Here is a 14,601-nt window from a genome sequence, read left to right as displayed (position 1 = left end):
ATTTTGTGGTTATATAAGCTAAGCCAAACAGGTAGAGAGATTTTTTCCACATTATTTTGAATGGGAGAGCAACAAGTAGAGCTCAATTGCCTGAACCCACCCAAGGGACTCCAACATTAGTCTTCTCTATCATACATGATGGACATCTCAAGATTACTTCTATTAAAATTATAGAGCTATTTGCCCAAACTCACCCTTAATTGAAGAAGAATGGATCTGTGCTCTGGAAAGCTTTTCTCCCATTATATCTTTATTTACCCAAAGAAAACCTTTCTTCTTAATGGAAATTTGACCTGAATATTGGAAAGAAAATATCCATGCAAAATATTACTTTCAAATAACAATTTAAGTGAATATTACTGTTTGGTGTTTTGATAAGAGTCATAGAATTTATAAAGATGCCTATTTAAAAATATTGTTTACTGATACTCAATGAACAAAGTGAATGAAAGTTCTTCTTTTGTCATTTCAATTACACCTCCTCTGTAGTTTGTCTTATGAGGGACAAGTGTGCTTTAAAAATACTCTGCCTCAAAACAGCTTCAATTCTCTTTTCATGGAAACAATTTTAGAAACAGTTCCACCAAAAGAACTGGGCCCACCAAACCAATATAGAAGTGATGAGAAATGGGTAGTAGGTTGAAATAATTTCTGAAAGACAAAGCTTATTTGATGAATGAATTGCTAGACCTCAACCCTTTCACAAAAACCTGTCCTCTTTGTGGGCATAATTTCATCAGTGTATCTGAAAAGATCTGTCTTCTGTTGAAATGACAAACAAAAGGTCTACCTAAGTAGAACACTTTACAGAGCAAGAGGCTAAACCATGCAAGAACATGCGTGGTCTCTCACATGAACTGTTAAGATGAGAAATTTTTATTCCCTGGAGGAATGAAAACAATATGACAAAGACTCGTGTTTGCAGCCAGGAATGTAATCTAAATAGCAATAGACTAAATTTACTTGTAATATAATGTTTCTATGAGATCCAAAACTACAACCCAGAGTTAGAATATTTTGGAAGTTTAACTTTTTACTATCTGGCACTGGCACTTTTGTTTATTCCTGTTGTGACACTGACCCTACATTGGCACTGATCCATGCTGTGCCTCTGCCTCATATAGCAGCCAGTTACTCACAGTCCTTGCCTTTTGCTGCATCCACAGCAAGCTTTAATCCTATAAGCAGAGCCCCAAGAGCAAACATTTGTAGCAAGACAGTGCCATGCAAGAGTAGGAAGGTGTGATGGTGTGGACACCACTTCCAGGTCTGTTCACACCAGTTCTGGAGACAAAGATCCCTTTTGCTAGCCCTGGGTATTTGCCTATACAGAAAGACTTTAGTGTTAAAAGTCATGGCCCCTGTAAGAGTGAAGGGGATCCAGAGTTCACATCCAGTCCAGATGAGTAAGTTTGCAGGAGAGATTGGATGAGGTCTGCAACAGAGCAGTTGCTCCACACCTCTGAACTGCTGTGCAGATAATGGCATTAAACACAATGCCTTACAATCAAACCCATAATCATCTCTCTTCAGTTTAGCTGCTACTAGACATCTAGAAATAAACAAAGCAAGATTTGCAAGACTCTGCAAATGTTCTGTAGAGTAGATGCCAATCCTTTACTCAGCCGCAGGCCCTGGATCCCCAAACTATGCTTGTTTAATTATCAGGAATTCGTTTCACCACAAGAGTAAGCAAGCTTCTGTTCTTCAATCCCAATTAGGTTAGGGAAGTTTCCATCACAAAAAACCACTTTATCTTGAGACTGCTTCAGGGAACGGCAAAAGCTGATGAGCAATTATTTGATTATTGTGACATGAGGGTCATCTTTTTGCTTTATAGGTGATGAATAACTAACACAATGATGTGATCACTCATTTGGACCATTAGATGCAGCCATGAAGCAAACAAAGAAATAATGCTCATCAGCCATCAGTGCAGTGTCAAATCTAACAGCGTTATGATATCACTTTTCCAGGGAAGCAAGAACATGATTTTTAAACTCTTCTCAGAGTCTCAATTTTAGTAGTGATTAATTAATCTTAAGGGCAGTGTTTCAGCAGCTTGATTTTTGTTTCTGGGTAGACTTTGCATGACAAGAAAAAGTTCCACTCTTATTAGTGGTAGCACTTTGGCTGCTAAAACTAAAAGATTATCTAATGTATTTAGTGAAATGCATGCACACAATTTATACATGTTTTTAAAAGACAGTCCAGATGGAACTATGAAATAGTCATTGCTTTTCATTTACATCTTTAGATATAGTTACCTCTCTCAAGCTAGGCTGAGAATATATATGATTACATAAAGAAGATGACTGGCATAGGGTATGATGCACTAGCAAGTAGTATATCCTAAAAGGATTTCTATAGCAAAACAGCTGGTGTGATAGATTAGAGATTTGAGCAGAAGAGAGCACTTTGGTCTTTACTCTGGTCCATGGACCAGAGGTCTGAATGTAGCTGGAGTGTTGCAGAGCTGGCAGATGAACCTTCAGGTTCAGTTTTAGGCTGCAGAAGTCCAGGAACCACCCTGTGATGTGACCCACTGCACAATAGGTGGGGACAAACAGAGGATTTTCTTTGAAGGCACACTCCTGATTCAGACTAGAGCATTACTATTTGCTCCCATCTTGCCATCCGTTGCACTAACAGTTCTCTTAAACAAAGTATTAAAACAAGACAAAGACTGGCAAGGACTTCTATATTTAGCAAAAATAAGTAGCTGATTTAGCACATGAAAAGCTTTATTAGCTCTGAGGAAGTACATACATTTCATCTGAGTTAACCCCAGTGTTTTTACTGAAGGCCAGATCCTGAAGCCTCTATTCACAGCAGCTTTTTCTTTGAGAGGTCCTATTTAAATCACTGAAGTTATTTTCTGTGGAAAGAAGTCTGTTGCTAAATGTATGTAAGCTATACTAATATCTAAACTCCAAGAAGAAAAGAGAGAAAAAATGACATAATGTGTGACATTATTTTTAAAAACACTGTACCAAAGTATGACATCAAGCCAATGACAGCAAGACTTTGGAACTTTCTTAATCTGCATAATATTATAGACCGCAGAAGTTATTATTTTATTGTTATTCCAGCAAATACATGTAGTGAGACATGTAGTTGATTTTACTGATTTATTACTAATAGAAAATGTTTCCCCAGACCAGAGAAAAAAATTTGATTAAAAAACCAAAGATACAGATCTTGCTGAAATCATTGGTAGCAAAGATATAGTAAAGATTTGGTGTAAGTCAGCAATTTAATCTCTTTAAAACAAATTATTTTTTAAAGTATTATGTGTTACTCACGTAAGTCACTGAAGCAGGATTTGCTGTGAAGCATGTGATGGAAGAGCTTGCACAGAGACAGCTCCACAGGGGTTAAATTCTGGCAGGTACACTCCACACGCAGCATCGTGCCCCAGTTTCCAATGTAGGCTGCTTTGCAATCAGCGCTTGCAGAACAGGGCATGTCACCCTTGATTAACATTTCCAAACAAGCTTCATCTTCATAGCACCTTTTTGTCACATGTCTCCAACACTTTGACCGAAAAGTTGAGTATTTTTTCCTGGTGGAAAAAAAGAAGTAGACTATGACAGTCTAAAAAAATCTGTGATTTCCCAAAAAGATATTTATGGATCATCATGAAAACAAAGTGTGTTCTCTTAAGCCTTAAAAATCCTAATATTCAGTAACAGATAATTTGTACCTAATTGGTTTGAGTGAAATCTGCAAAATTGTAATTTGAGGAAAAACCTGGTTTTACTGAAAATGTTTTTAAGAAAAAACAACTGGACTTCTAATCAGCACCTGAGGATATTTTTCCCAGAGTACAGCAAAAATCAAAACCAATGGTCTCAGATTGTCGGATAAGAAATGCGGATAGAGGAATTGGATCAGTCATCACAATGAAACCACATCAGGTGCTGTTCTAGTGGATCAGTTTGTTGGGCAGTGTGAAGGAAGAATGAATATTCAACTTATTTTACATAAAATAATCCACATCCAGTGCCAACCCCTCCTCCCTCTGAATGCTAACAAAAACCAAAATGTTCAAGGCTCAGAAAAAACTAGAAGTAATTCAGTTGACCTTAAAGATAATTTGATAGAAGAGATAAATTACAAGAAGAATTAACTTGTTTCCCAGCTCAGTAATCTCAAATTATTTTAGTTTATTTGCTCTTAGGATTGAATAAAATTGGCCTTTAATGCCAATGTATGACAACAGAAAACATGTATTAAAAGTTAACTAAGAAATCTGTAGATATTAATTAGAAACCAATTTATCCCTTATATTAAAAGTTAGAGAGCAATAAACTGTTATATATTTGACATTAATACATTAAAAAATATTTCCTTAATCATAAATTTAGACTATTAATTTACAGTTGATACTGTGTAGCTGTAACAAGCAAGTCACATGGGAAAACATGAACTGTTTCAATACCAGCTAGGACATTATTGTAAATATTTTCATTAATCAAGCAAAGGTTTCAAAGCAGATTCCACCTCTGTGCTAATAGCATTATTTTTATCCACCTCCTGATGTATAGATATGGCTAGCCATAATTAACACACTGATTTTGCTATTTATATGCACTTATTGTCACTGCTAGGAAACATTAATGTTCCCAAAAATAATGGGCCATTCAGCAAGTCTCCATTTTGATATTACATGTGTACACATGCACAAACATACATTTGTAGCCCAATTCTTCTTGACAGAAAAAGGGACAATTCCCACTGACGTCAATCTGAACAGTCTGCACGGAACTGAAAGCTTCTTTTGGCCTCCTGGTTTGTTGACTGAGGGTTAATTTGAGCACAGCTTTGAGGTAGAATTCAGGTCTAATCCATAAAGAAACGCTGAAAACCAAAATGAGCCAATTGACCAGGCACCAATGGTGGCAATTAAGTAGAACTACAAATATGGGCTAATCCTGTGGCATGTTTTCTAAAATAAAATCAAATCTGAAAACTGCATTAATCTTCATGAGTTTGGAGGTCTATGCATGTTTCAGGGCAGCTTTCTTCAAATATAAGTATGCTTGAGATGAAAAGATTAAGACGGGTTTTGTGAACAGGCCAAGCTGGTTGTATGGCCAGACTGCAGTGGAAGAGGTAATTACTTTAACCAAACAAACTTGGTATGGTCTGCTGCACAATTTGTGCAAACTGCCAGAGGGCAAAGGTACAGACTGGCAGACGTTATCTGAAAAAACTGGTAATGAAAATACGCAATGGCTTAGTTTGTCCAGCAGAAATGGTATTAAGAGTCATGAAAAAGGCAAAAGCGAAGTCTGCACTAGATTCTAGACCTTCCTGAAAATAAACTTTTTAAAAGTTTACTTATAGAATTACTTGTGGAATTACCACAGCTCATGCAGACATCTGTGAAGATGTCAAACACAAGTGATAATGTACAATAGATATAGTGCAGAAAAGAAAAAAATAGCTATAGATGAAATACATGGCATATACGTAAAGATTATTTGATGAAATCCTTATTCACAGGCACATTATTAGGCAAAATCTTTCTTCTACTTACCTGCACAATTCATTCTTTTCACACAGGTGGATTACATTCAGACATGATGGGGGTGGGACTGCAGTAACTGCACAGGGCTTGCCATGGAGAAGTTCCTTTGCTCTCTGACAGGATACATCAGGCTGGATACAATCACAAAATGTCATCATTTGGGCAACTTCAAAAGGCATATTTTGATAGAAGAATCTTATGGCTGCTTGACACTCTTCCATGTTGCACTTACTTACTGAGCAAACCCTAAGGTACAGGGACAACTGTTTGTTACATACTTCATCTTCAACACACTCCTTGTTCACATCCAAACAGGTTCTGTTTGCTGTGTATGCTAAAAAGAATAACAGTTTTTAAAATGAAATCACAAGAATACCTTTCTCAAGTGATGACTGGCAGTCATCCTGCCTGCAACATTCCCATGAAAAACAAAATGATTCCCCAAAAATCTGATACAGCTCTTCCAGCATTTCCTCTTTTAAGACCATTGTGTGATCTTCATGATTCTCCTTTCCACTGCTTGGCCCTCATAAGCAACCCTCCTGCAAGTTTCTGCCCTTGCCAGTTAAATAAGGGAGCAGAAAGTGAAAACTGGTAAGATGGAAGTTTCTTCATGGTCTGTAACAGCTTCTGGAGGCTACTGGCTACTGGATATCTGAAACTGCTGAAATCTCCAGCATGTAGTCGTATGCTAAGCTATATAATAGGTAATGAAGAAGAGAGTATAAATGGCATTTCTGTGCTTTTAAAGCTATTTTAGGTATTTCTACCCTATGCTATAAACTTTCCAAAAATATCTATATAATTCTGACCCTAAAATGTTTATAGGATAAGATTTGCCTCTGTAAATTTAACTGGATCAGGGCTGTTACCGGACATTTTTTGATTCTTATCTACCCAGTACCTTAACAGAAACTATGTTGGATCTATTTACTCCTTGTTCTTCAGCAATTTGAATGAAAAGTACTCATTTTAATCTGGAGATACATTGCGCACTATCTGAAAATAGATCTAAAACCAGTTATTAGGATTTGTAAGTAAATTCCGACTTACCTTTTTTGGAGAGAGCAGATAAACTCCATTGCAATTTTGTTTCCGTATTAATATTTTCTAGAAAAGATAAGGGTACAGGCATAAGCAGTGATAAATCATGTATTACCTTAGTTTTTAACTTTAAAGTATTAGTTGTGTTACTGGCATAGTGGCAGTAGTAAGAATAAACAAGAATAAAACAAATCAACTTGATCTGTCAACTTTTTAATAAATTCTAAAAGCATTGTTACATATATTCATAGGTTTTGTGATGAAAGTGCAGTTTATCAATGGCTGCTGGTAATGTTCTCTACATAATTATATATCCTGTGAGCTCAAGAAGAGTTTTTAGAGCTGCTCAGTATAAAGTCAGGTTTCTCCTGAATAAATGAAGGCCAGAGGTCTTAATGTGTTCATCAGTGCACTCAGTTTTTAAGCTCAACTGCTTGTCAAGACCTACAGCGAAAGCAGGCACACAATTCCTGCTACTTGAAAATTGTTTTTATTGGTGTTCTATTGTTTCTGGCTATAGTGTAGTACTGAAAGAGATCGATTTGGATCAGGTTGTATCAAATTAACACATTGAAGGACGATAGTATTTGCACTCAGGCTATAATTTTGCTACCAGATTACTCATTTATATCTAAAAAAGCCCCTTAAACCTGTCCTCTTTCCAATGTTTAACTGCAAATGATTAAGAAATCCTTTTTCACAGATTTGTGCACAGTACTGTTGTGTATTAAATCATTCAGACTGCTGGAATACAACTAACCTGTGTTGGTGTCCTGATTTTTATCATCATCATCATCATCACCATCATCATCATTGTGATCATCTTCATCATTATCATTTTCACTAGCTGCTAAAGCTTGGCTCTCTTGGGAGTACTGTAAACAAGGATTGTTAAGTATTTCCCTCCATATTTCAAAGCATCTCATCTGAAGTGGATCTGAGCACTTGCACTCTCCCAGCACTGTTTTCCTTAGTTCTTTCCACAATGACAGACACTCTTGGTTGACCAACGGGAGCTTGCATTTCACTTTATTGGCCTGGCACGCTCTCTGGAAGCTCTCATACACTAGGAAACAGTAAGGGTCCTCTTGACAGTGTGGTTTTGCAATACTGCAGTCGTTCTCTAATTCTTCTGGGTGTCTTTGGTCTTTGGGGTTTCCGTGTTGCCTAAAACTCAGTTCAGTGTCTGATCTTGAGGAAGGTTCCAAATGTTCTGTGCAAACAGATACAAACAGAAGTATAAATCAAATGGAAGATGGACCATCATCACTGGTCAGCTCAAAACAAACTCAAGAAGAGGCTGATTGTCCTAATGCAAGAAAATGAATGAAACAGACCTAGTTTCATTCTGAGCTGTATGTAAATACATAATACACTCAGAGTCTTGCAGACTAATGAGTCTTCCTCTTGCTTACTGTGTCCTGGTAGCTGTGTAATACAGTCTACTTTAACATTTTGGCTGATAGCAGAAACACCAGAAGCCCTCACTAAAATTACTGCATAACAGGATTAATCTCACATAAATTTAACCATCTACAGATTGGACATATCATGGATTATATTCTTAATTCAATGCATAATTTCTAAAGAAGGAATGGTAATTCCAGAATTCTTTACCTAAAATAGTCATTTAAGGCAGACACTCCCTGACACTTCACCATAAGCCATCATCTGTAGGTGAAACCAATACTAATATAACTCCATCCAACCTTTTTGCTATGCTGGTGAGAGCTGTAATCTCAATCAGCCAAAAAGACAAAATTATTTCATTTTGCCTGAAGCAAAAGCAACTGTTCCAGTGACATCACCATCAGGTTTTAGATACCCACTTTTCTTGTTTGGTACAAGGAGTAACAGAAGAGGATGTTTTTATTTCCTCTGCAATAATGCCATATATTCTACTACTTTATGATGTACGCTGATTCATGCCAGCAGCAAGTGATGGATCAGAGCCAGGAATCAACCTTGGGGCTCATTTCCCAGGCTCTCATTCACTAGATGATTTTACCTCTCTTATGTCAGTTTTGCTAATTGTTACTCCAGGAGACACTGGATCAGAAACTGCAAGCCTTTTGTGCACCAAGTAATTCTCAATTATAAAGACAGGCTTTCTGAAGGAAAAAGAGTTTTTGTAATAATAAAAAATTAATTTAAAGGAGCTGAGCCCGTTGATTACAATGAAATTTCAAAAAGGATGTATTTTATATATTATGTACAGCTTTATGAATATAGTGACTGTGTTTCCCACATCCATTAATATCTTCCAGGTGTAATGAAGCTGCTCCTGTACCACAATGTGACACTACCACACAGTTGTACATTTTCATTCACTTACATTCCAATTCACACAGTGGCTGGATGTCTCTCTCTATGAATGACATAGATCCAGTGGTATTCAAGCCTCCTTGGGCAACAGGTAGCCCTCAGCACACATCATATTTTCTCTCCTGTTTTCCACTGGCTTAAGCAAGAGCTTTAGAAACCATTTGAATGGTGATTTTATTGGTTCTGTTTATTTTAAAATAGATATGGCACTGTTTTTTATGCATGTTGGAGTGTGAATATCATAGAAAAGACAAAAAAAAATTTTGAGGAATTATCAGTTTTTTGAAATATGCAAAGAAACTTAAACTTAGCTAAAATGAGGGTTACAAAATTATATATTATTTTTGCTCTTCATAATTGAAAATGTATGTTTAGTTACCTTTTTTAATGCTGCACTCCTTTCCCAAGCAAAGTAACGATGCTACAGAAATAATCTGTAGTGCAGACACAGTTTTTAAATTCTGGGTATTTGTCAGCCAGGACCTGGATGATTCTATTACATCCAATAGCATCTTCTGCCTTGCATCTATTACCTAGAACTCACCATTAAAATTATAAAGTTGTTAATGTCTATGAACGCTTAAGGGATACAGTTATACAAAACAATTCAATTGAAGCACAAAAATAACATGTTTTGCCAAGAGAAGATGGTTTGAACTCAGTTTTGTTTGAAAACCTGTCATAGTTTACAAATTTTAAATAATATTCCGAGTGATATAATAAAGCTGTAGGTACTACCTTGCCTTCTTTTATTTGATCTGACCCATTGCCAGAATCTCTGTTTCTGTTCCCGTTGTCAAAGTACATAAAAACTTAAACTTTTATACTAGGTAGATGAAGTACACAGTTCAAACCAAAAATGTGCATATGAGTGGAGGAGCACATCCTGAATAGAGACACTGAGACACTCATCTTGGTGCTGGGTAGAAATGAGGTGGCTGGTACAGGGATGGGAATTCACAGCACAGGCTGAGGTACTGCCACGTAACAGAGTAAGAGAGAGGCCGTGGGAGAGTAGGCACAGTCCTGTGGTAATGATGATGCTAAACCAATGCTGAGGGATGGCAGCTCTGGTTCAGATCCCTCACTCACATGAGGATGGCACAAGCCCACAAATGCCTGGCCATTTGGATGTGCCCTTGGACTGCTATCCTATAGCACAATTTCACTGCCTAAGTTTGTCAATGGCAACAACTTTAAAGTAGTTCAAGAATATTTTGATTTTTTTTTAATAATAAAAAATAAGGAAGAAATTAACATTAAAAACAAATATGCAGAAGTTTTAGTTTGCCAGTCCAGTTTCAAGCCCATGGCTTGCATGATCATTTGAACTCAATGACAAAGACACTCACACAGGCTGCCAGGTCATATTTTCCTTGTATGAGTAGTAAAAATAAAAAGCATGTACTAGATTTGTGGTACAAAGGTGAATCAGTAAGCCCTCTACTTTGTGGACTAAAAGGTTTTAAAACTATTTCATTACTTATTATTGCTTAAGAAAGTTACGAGTAACTTAAGAAAGTTACATAAGAAGAAGCTTGATAACATTTAAAAAATTTTTATTTTGTGAAAGCCATGGTCTTCCTTGTCAAAACAGGCATGCAGGTCCCCAAATCAGCACATTTTCTCTCTTCGCCTCATAGATACCGAGTATCTCACAATATGTAGGCTAAGGAGCATGTGGCTCTCAAGATCCAGGCTGGTCAAGAGGCAGCACAAGGACCAGTTCTAATCTACTGAGCACACATGCTGTTGCCTCTGCTCTGTCAGTGTGGATGTCTGGCTTCCTGCCTTGCTGCTTCCCCAGTGACAAGCATGGAGCAGCAGAGATCGTGCGCTCTCGTCAAACTGCAAAGCTAGCAGCCACGTGTCACCGCTGCCATGAACAAGATTTGATGTGGTTAGCTCTTTAAATATCATTTATCTATTATTGCCATAAATAGCAGCAAAAAGCAGTCTAGGCGAAGACCTGCAAGAGGATTTTGCCTGTGCCTGAAGAAATGAGTATGTTCTAAAGTGCACATCCCCAACCACCTCAATGTCCTTTTACAAACAATGTCTGCATTACCCTTTCTCCAGTTGCTGTTGCTGACTAAAGAGGGTTTGGGGGGATGTATTAAAATGTGCACTGCTTACAGGGGAGTGTTGCAGTCCAGCAAGTGCTACAGTTCTTCACCTCTTGCAACAGCAAAGGAGGACGTGATGGTGCCCAAGCTTAGCTGTATCTCTCCAACGACATCACCAACTTGCCTTCTGCATTTTTAGAAGCAAAGCTTGACCTTGACCCTTAGCCCTCACATTTCTTTTTTTTTTTTTTCCAGTAGCCAAGGAACTCAGGAGATCTACTGAAGGTCATAGACATAGGATACTCTCTGATCATAAAGATATGGTGGAAAGTATGTGGTGACATGGGTGACATAAAGGCCCATAGGTGGGTGGGTGGATATTTTACTCTGTATTTTATCAAGTGGGTAAGGGATAATAAAAGAATTTCAGGAGGCAATTTCAGGAAGACAAATTCCAGGAGTAGAAAAAGAGAAACAAATATCAAAAGAGGCTTGTGTAAAAATTAGCTAACTTACAAAATTCATTATTATCTTCTTCAAGGTCTTGAGGACAGTTCAAGGCAGCAGGTTAGTAGAGGTAGGAGAATAAAAAATATAAATCCCAGTCTATTTCATGCAGCGCCTTAGCTTTACTTAGCTCATCTGTCTTCATGATGCAAACAAGTTATGGTTTGGAGTCAGGTGCAGTGGCTGTGCTCAGAGTGACCCTATGTGCAGTGACCACACTGTGCTGAATCACAGCAGCTGGCGACCAGTGGATGAGAGGTTGGTTGTAGGGCTATGAATGCACAAAGAGTGTAGACAGAATCAGGAAGCACATCAGATTTATGGGGTTCCCTTGCCTGGCCTCTTGAAAGCTGTGTAGAAATAACCTATTATCAGCATTGGTCTGTTTGTACACTGTGTTGATTCAGCTGTGATGAACAGCAGAAAATATTTTATTGCTGGATTTCAATTATTGTTGCTTTACCATTGATTAGTTCTAAGTAATATATTTTAGCTTATACATATACTCCCAAGGCATTTACAAAAAATGCTCTCTGACCTAATTCTTGTCAGCCATTACTTATAATTTTATTTATATGTACATGGGACCCCAGATAGAAGCATGACAGAGAAGAAGCTGACACTGCCAGGGTGATAATCTCTGTTCTTGCACATTCAGCTCTTCACTCATCTCAGTGGGAATTGCATTTGAAGACTGCAGAAGAAAGTACTGAGATTTCCCCTCTAGCACTGATGAGACCACATCTGGAGAGTTATGTCCAGTGCTGGGCTCATGAGGACAAGAGGGACATGAGCATACTGGAGTGACTCCTGCAAAGTGCCACAGATGTAACTAATGGACTGGAGCATCGGTCCAATGAGGAGAGGCTGAAAGAGATGAGATTGCTCAGCCTGGAGGAGAAAAAGCTTAGAGGGTACCAGTATACATATCTGTGTGTATAAATACCTGATGGGAGGGAAGTGAGTAAGGCAGGAACAGACTCCTCGGGTTACAGCCTGAGGGACTGAGTTATTGAACTCCTACTACAGAGCAGGAGTGTAATTATCGTTTGTAGTTAGGTTTTCCATAAAGAAGCTAGCAAAAGGAATATTTGTCCCATTGCTTATTGCCTCCAACTAACACAATCATGCGCAGCACTGAAGGACCTTTTCCATTCCTACAGCTCATCCATGAAGTTTTTAGTCTTGCACATATAGAGTACTCTTGACAGGCAGTATAATGCTACTCTTACCAAAAATGCTTTGGGTAGATTTTTCTGTCTCTGGGCTCTCTGGGAAGTACCATCAGCTGGCTGACTGTGGTTTTACATTCTCTGGGGTCATGGCACCTAATAAACACATTTAGAATAATTTGTCCTAGACCTAACACAATATCTGAGTGCCCTGCAATGCTGAAGAGTCCTTGCCAAGGCTATTATCCTAAGGAAATAGACAGATGCAAAAACAAGCAAGCAATCACAATAAGAATTTATTTTCAGAAGGTTTCTCTGACCCAGTTGCAAATACCATTAATATCAGTGAATAAGCACATAGGACAATAAGTGATGGAAATGGCATACTATGAGACAATACAATAAATCAATATACAATAAATCCACAGAAGTCATAATGCCAATTCTTAGGGTTGCAGGGTACGATGAAGAATAGGCTACAGTACAAATCCTGATCTTTATGTCAAGCAGTCTTGCTGCTAATGCCTTTGTTAATGATGTGGGAGAAGCAACTTATTCTAATTTGGGGAAGAGGTTTCGTTCTAGCAAACTCATCTTTAGGTAACTGTCTTAAGCCTGAAAGTACTGCATATTCTAATCTTTTTTTTTTTCCCAAACAGCGAACGTATCTTTTGAAACTGTTCCACTTCACATAAAATGTTTAAAAACTCAATAGAACATGAGTTGAAACCCAGTTCCTTTGTGGACTGTTGTAACCATTAGGTTATCATGTATTTTTCATGTAGTCTGTTCTTAAAAGTATTCAGCCATTCTACGCAAAGCAGATACATATCTGGAACAGGACACACTGAGGACCCCTCAGAGAATTTTCTGCTCTAGTACTTTCAATTACTGCTTTGTAACTTGGGACAATTGGCTTCAAATCTTTGCAACAAATCAGACAAACAGAGGCATTCAGGTAGCTCACACTGCAGGTGAATGTTCTAGCCATTAATAAGCTATTGACCATGAAGTCATGCAGCATCTTCTGCTGCCTGGCTTGCCACACAGACAAAATGTGAGACTGGGTCTTGGCATCAAGACAGGCAGAGGGACATTCACTTTATCAACTCTGCTGCAGTTGAGGCTCAGAACAGATTATGGGATAAGGACATTGCTGTTTTTTTTTTTTCAAATAATGTCATTATAAGGTGAAGAGAGGTTTCCATGGAGATATAGATACCTCTGATTCCCAGTGATGGAGAACATGCCTTACGGAATTAAGTTGCTAGCAAAGGCAGTTAAGTACCTAAAAACCCTTGGCCGCATTTATGAACAGAACAAAGGCATGGGCTAGTCTAATGGTAAGTGTCTGTGTCTATACTGCTGCACTTTTGCATGGACCAAGCCAGCTAGACTGTGAAGATAGTGTGGGCCTGGAGTCACTCCCAAAAGGCAGTTTTGTGGAGCCAGTGTCAGGGTAAGACAGTTTAGCTGTATGGATACATGCTGCCTCTTGACAGTTGCACTCAGGACCAGAAAATAGTCGTTGACCCATTTTATTTGCTAGTACTGATGTAGCCTTGGCAAATCAAGGCCCTTGACATTTAGCAGTCAACAAAGGTGTCATTACTGGCTAGATCTAATGACGCTACCACACTTGCACTGCCACTCTATTTCTCCCTTCCATATTCACAGCACCTGGCAAATGAATACACAACATTTAACAAGTCCTTGGAGGGATTCTGTCCTGGTTTGAGCTAATAGAACTGATTTCCTATTTAGTGATTTTACTTTTCAGGTCAGTCGCTTTTAAGTGACTGAACTTGCTGAAAACTAGCAGCATGTTTTTTTTTCCAGTATGTGCTGCTACAACTGATAATCTCAAGGCCAATTATCTCACCATGGATGCCGTGTCTGCACCTACAGGGGTGGAAGCGAACCCAAAACTGACCAACTATGTATTCCATCC

The 14,601-nt window shown here is 38.2% G+C and overlaps 1 protein-coding gene across 1 annotated transcript; it reads right to left on the bottom strand.

The window, feature by feature from the left end:
- Positions 1–3,305: 3,305 nt before the first annotated feature.
- On the bottom strand, positions 3,306–9,438 carry GFRAL (GDNF family receptor alpha like; the record flags this gene model as incomplete). Its single annotated transcript, XM_010184721.1, has 6 exons — positions 3,306–3,565; positions 5,546–5,870; positions 6,590–6,646; positions 7,341–7,455; positions 8,589–8,691; positions 9,297–9,438. Coding segments are annotated over 6 exons (1,002 nt in total), but the record flags the coding sequence as incomplete, so codon positions are not given.
- Between the last annotated feature and the right edge of the window lie 5,163 nt (positions 9,439–14,601).

Source organism: Mesitornis unicolor, unplaced genomic scaffold (assembly GCF_000695765.1).
Source record: "Mesitornis unicolor isolate BGI_N332 unplaced genomic scaffold, ASM69576v1 scaffold20615, whole genome shotgun sequence".
In the NCBI taxonomy this organism is placed as follows: domain Eukaryota; kingdom Metazoa; phylum Chordata; class Aves; order Mesitornithiformes; family Mesitornithidae; genus Mesitornis; species Mesitornis unicolor.
Note: the sequence above shows the minus strand (reverse complement) of the source record. Positions and strands in the feature narration are given on the sequence as shown.